The sequence below is a fragment of the Trichoplax adhaerens genome, genomic scaffold (assembly GCF_000150275.1).
Source record: "Trichoplax adhaerens TRIADscaffold_2 genomic scaffold, whole genome shotgun sequence".
Taxonomy (NCBI): domain Eukaryota; kingdom Metazoa; phylum Placozoa; class Uniplacotomia; order Trichoplacea; family Trichoplacidae; genus Trichoplax; species Trichoplax adhaerens.
Genome location: NW_002060944.1, coordinates 4,679,175 through 4,682,962, shown reverse-complemented (window position 1 = coordinate 4,682,962; position 3,788 = coordinate 4,679,175). Strand labels below are relative to the sequence as shown.

Sequence of the window (3,788 nt, the reverse complement as noted above, 5' to 3'; positions counted from 1 at the left end):
AATTTAAGTCGTCGATTTCTTTCTTCGAAGTCTGTCAAATAGTAGAATTGGTGTCAGTCAAAACAGAAAAAATTCACATAAAACATAATAAAGTAAGGTTATACCTAGATTCTCCTCTACTTGATGCATATTCGAATCTCATCACGTTAGGAATAAGCGAAGAATCTCGTATCCAAAAATACTCTGAAATCCTCCTATATAATAGTCCGATTTATGTTTTTAATTATGTACACACATAATATTTCTGGTAGGTTGCTTAAAAACTTTTAGCACACGGATAATATATTACATAGTTACTCACCACGAAGCAATTGTAAAGAATTTAGGGGCAAGAAATAACTATTAAAAAATATATGATGGAAAATTAGACCAAAATTCGAATCATAACTTTGTAGTAAAGACTGATATCGTAACCGAATATAACTGCCTAATTAGAAAATATATTGTTCAGTTGACATACACGATTGACTAAGAACCACAAGACACCTAATAAGGTACCAAGCAAAAAACCAACCAAAACTTGCATTGTAGTATGATACATCAGATATATCCTAAACGTTAATGATAACATGAATACATTTGAAGGGTTATACAACATATTGTAAAGAACGTGAAGATTTAATTCTATAAACCTAGGCTATAACAAGAGCTAATTAAATGATAGTCGGAGAACATATTTGAAAATTTTACGACGTGATCAATATAATAACGATTTAATTCTATATACCTACGCTATAACAAAAGCTAATTAAATGATTTGTCAGGTAATAAGAACATATTTGAAAGCTTTACGACATGTTGTAAATAATAATGATTTAATTGTATAGACCTAGACTATAGCAACAGCTAAGCTAATTAAATGATTTCTCAGGTTCATAATATAGACATGAAGAAAATTTTAATGACGAAAATGATTCATTTAATCTATTCCATATAGACATGATTTATATTGTCAAAGGAAATGATTTAATTTCAGCTAATTCTATTGGTATAGATTACGTTTAATTGAGAAAATGACTTATTCGGTGCACGCTATACAAAGAAATATATTGAGATAATTTATTCATCATTCAGTTTTTACCTGCTATAAGACACGACAATAGCAATGGCTGCAACCTCTGCTGATATTGCAATATTCCATAGCCGATCGCTAGACGACAATGCATAAGCCCTAGAGCATTACAAATATATTTTAAGATATACAAACTATGAAATCACAAAGAAACACCGTAGGAATGTTGTAGGAATATTGCAATAGCTACAGAAGTACTGGATAATTATTATAATACCTGACGTTTAATAACAAAATAAAGTAAACTGCAAAGAAGCCCATAAATTGTGCATGACTAGATGGCATACCAAATTCAGTAGCCAAGTCTTCAGAACCTAACGATATTGCATAACATTAAGCAGCAGAAACTAATTACAGTAAGTCAATTATTATAGTATATAAATTTAAATTTCAGATGTTGACTAACTTCGGCATGGTCGAGGCTGACGAACGGAGTACTTTATTGCCAAACTAGTTATTTCATTGAGTACAAGGCCAAAGAAAAAGGACATCTAGCATTACATTAAAGCAGGTGATATATAGTTAGATAAAGGTAATAAAGTGGATTTTACGTTTAAAATATTGCTAACTATGCACATAGTATTCCTTTTACGTACATCGAAAGTATAACTATTTTACGCTTGAGAAGATAATTCATTATCCGTAGAAATTAATCTGTCTCAATAGATATGTATATTATATAGTATTACCGTATGCAAATCGCGCTTGAATAAGATTAAAGTGACGAAACTCACTCCAATAAATACCGGCATCAAGCTAGAATAGGCTAATAACTTGCCAATTAAATCACCTAAAACCATTCGATTGTACATCGTTAGTATCTAGCTAAGCGAATATAGTACTCAATATTCCAAGATTCCATGCTAATCTGCTAAATTTTCCATCGCATTAATCAACATTTATCGCGGCTAATAAATTGGCGAGAAATTATCAATAATATAATAAGGGCTAACACCGGTGATCTAGTCAAACATGTCTAAAAACAGGCATGAGCATAAAAGGAGACAAGTTGAATTCAATATACAAATTCATGGCTTTATCCTGGCTGAAAGAGCACAGATTTATTTCATTATCCATATAAACCAACTTGCTTGCATAATAACAGTAAAATACTCGGTGCTAGTGTTCCATCTAATAGAGTTGGTAAACATGTGTAGTTCCGATCATAGTAGCACTCTCCTGAAAATTTATTGTGTTGAGGAATTCCGTTCTACCTCGTCGTCATCAATAAAACGGATACAATAAGAATAGACTTTAGTAATTTTGCAATGTATCTGTGATCAACGTACCTTCCCATGAGTAATGTGATGCAGTAATATGTTTTCACAGAATTACTTATCAGCCATTTTTGGGTGTTATTTTTAAGCTGTTTTCGTTCTAATCAAAGCTGCAGTGGAAAATGTTCCGATTGCATTATAATTAATTAATAAAGTTGATTATGCATCATGAGTTATGACGTAGGGAGCGGATCAGTATACATTTAGTCCAGAATGTAAACTTTCTTCCATTTAATAAAGTAGAAGATACGGCATGCTAACAGCGTTGTTGTAATACGAACATTAACATTAGCGAACCAGTTATCCTCCAACTATAATCACTGACAGGCTATCTTTCAGCCAAAGTGGACCACTAATCTGCTAGGATATGATCATAACTTATGTATCTAATAAATGCATTAGCATATGGTCATTCTTTTTAATTGCAGCAAAGTGTCTGATAATATATGTAATCGGATAGGCCACAAGTAAGTTGTAATTGTACTGATTAATCCAAATAGATCACGATAATCTTTGTGATGCAACTAATTCAGGAAAAAAATCAGGATGACTGCTATCATGGCATCAAAAACTTTTCTGAATCATCCTAATCAAACTGTGTCTACAGCTCACGATCAAAGGGCATTTAATGACTTCACCTTCACCCACCCATATTACGATGATGGATACCGGCTAGCAAAGTTAAATATATGTATGACAGATCTTCCCATAACTCGATCAAGGCAATAATAATAACAAACAACAACAAACACGAAAAAAATAACTTCTCCACCCCACATTCAACTCCAATCCTATCACGTACTTGCTTCTATTGATCATAATAGAATATGCATCCTTATCATACTTGCTGCAAACGACTATCAATCATCTTATATCATCTACGACTTAAATGAAGGATTAACACATTGAAACAACCAACTGGTAGCATAGAAATGAAGAAGATTTGCCTACGATGGTAGGTGTTATTCAAGATAGGAGGACAAGAAATAATTGGTTTCTTCCATCGAATTGCAGCAATTTATGGAGTTTTATCATCATTATTTTAATTTTTACCTGCTGGATATTCTACATAAGTTAAACTAACAGCTTTCCACATTATTGGACCAGCTTGATCATGACAAGGACTAGCAGCCATGGCTCTAATTTGGATTCTCTCTATCTCTCTTTCTACTTGGAGGCAGCCAACATGGTCGACTAGAATAAGACGAGAAAGCGATCAGACATGCGTAGTAATAAAGGAGATCCATTCCAACGGAAGCGATCTCAGTTGCATCGCGCATGCGCAAGTCCAATCTCATTCATGATGCATCATCATTTCCGGTTCTAATTCAATCTAATCTATCATCTTGATGGAATGGCAGATTGGATTAATTCTGGATGGATTGATTTCCCTCTCTAGTCTCTATTTAAAATTGACATAAGTCACAGGAGAGTAGAAT

The 3,788-nt window shown here is 33.1% G+C and overlaps 1 protein-coding gene across 1 annotated transcript; it reads right to left on the bottom strand.

The window, feature by feature from the left end:
• Window positions 1-297: 297 nt before the first annotated feature.
• On the bottom strand, window positions 298-3,484 carry TRIADDRAFT_53442 (uncharacterized protein; the record flags this gene model as incomplete). The annotated part of the gene is made up of 7 exons (XM_002109390.1): window positions 298-339; window positions 461-551; window positions 1,082-1,171; window positions 1,290-1,386; window positions 1,479-1,563; window positions 1,762-1,862; window positions 3,403-3,484. 7 exons carry the CDS (start codon window positions 3,482-3,484, stop codon window positions 298-300), a joined length of 588 nt encoding a protein of 195 aa, XP_002109426.1.
• Window positions 3,485-3,788: the final 304 nt, after the last annotated feature.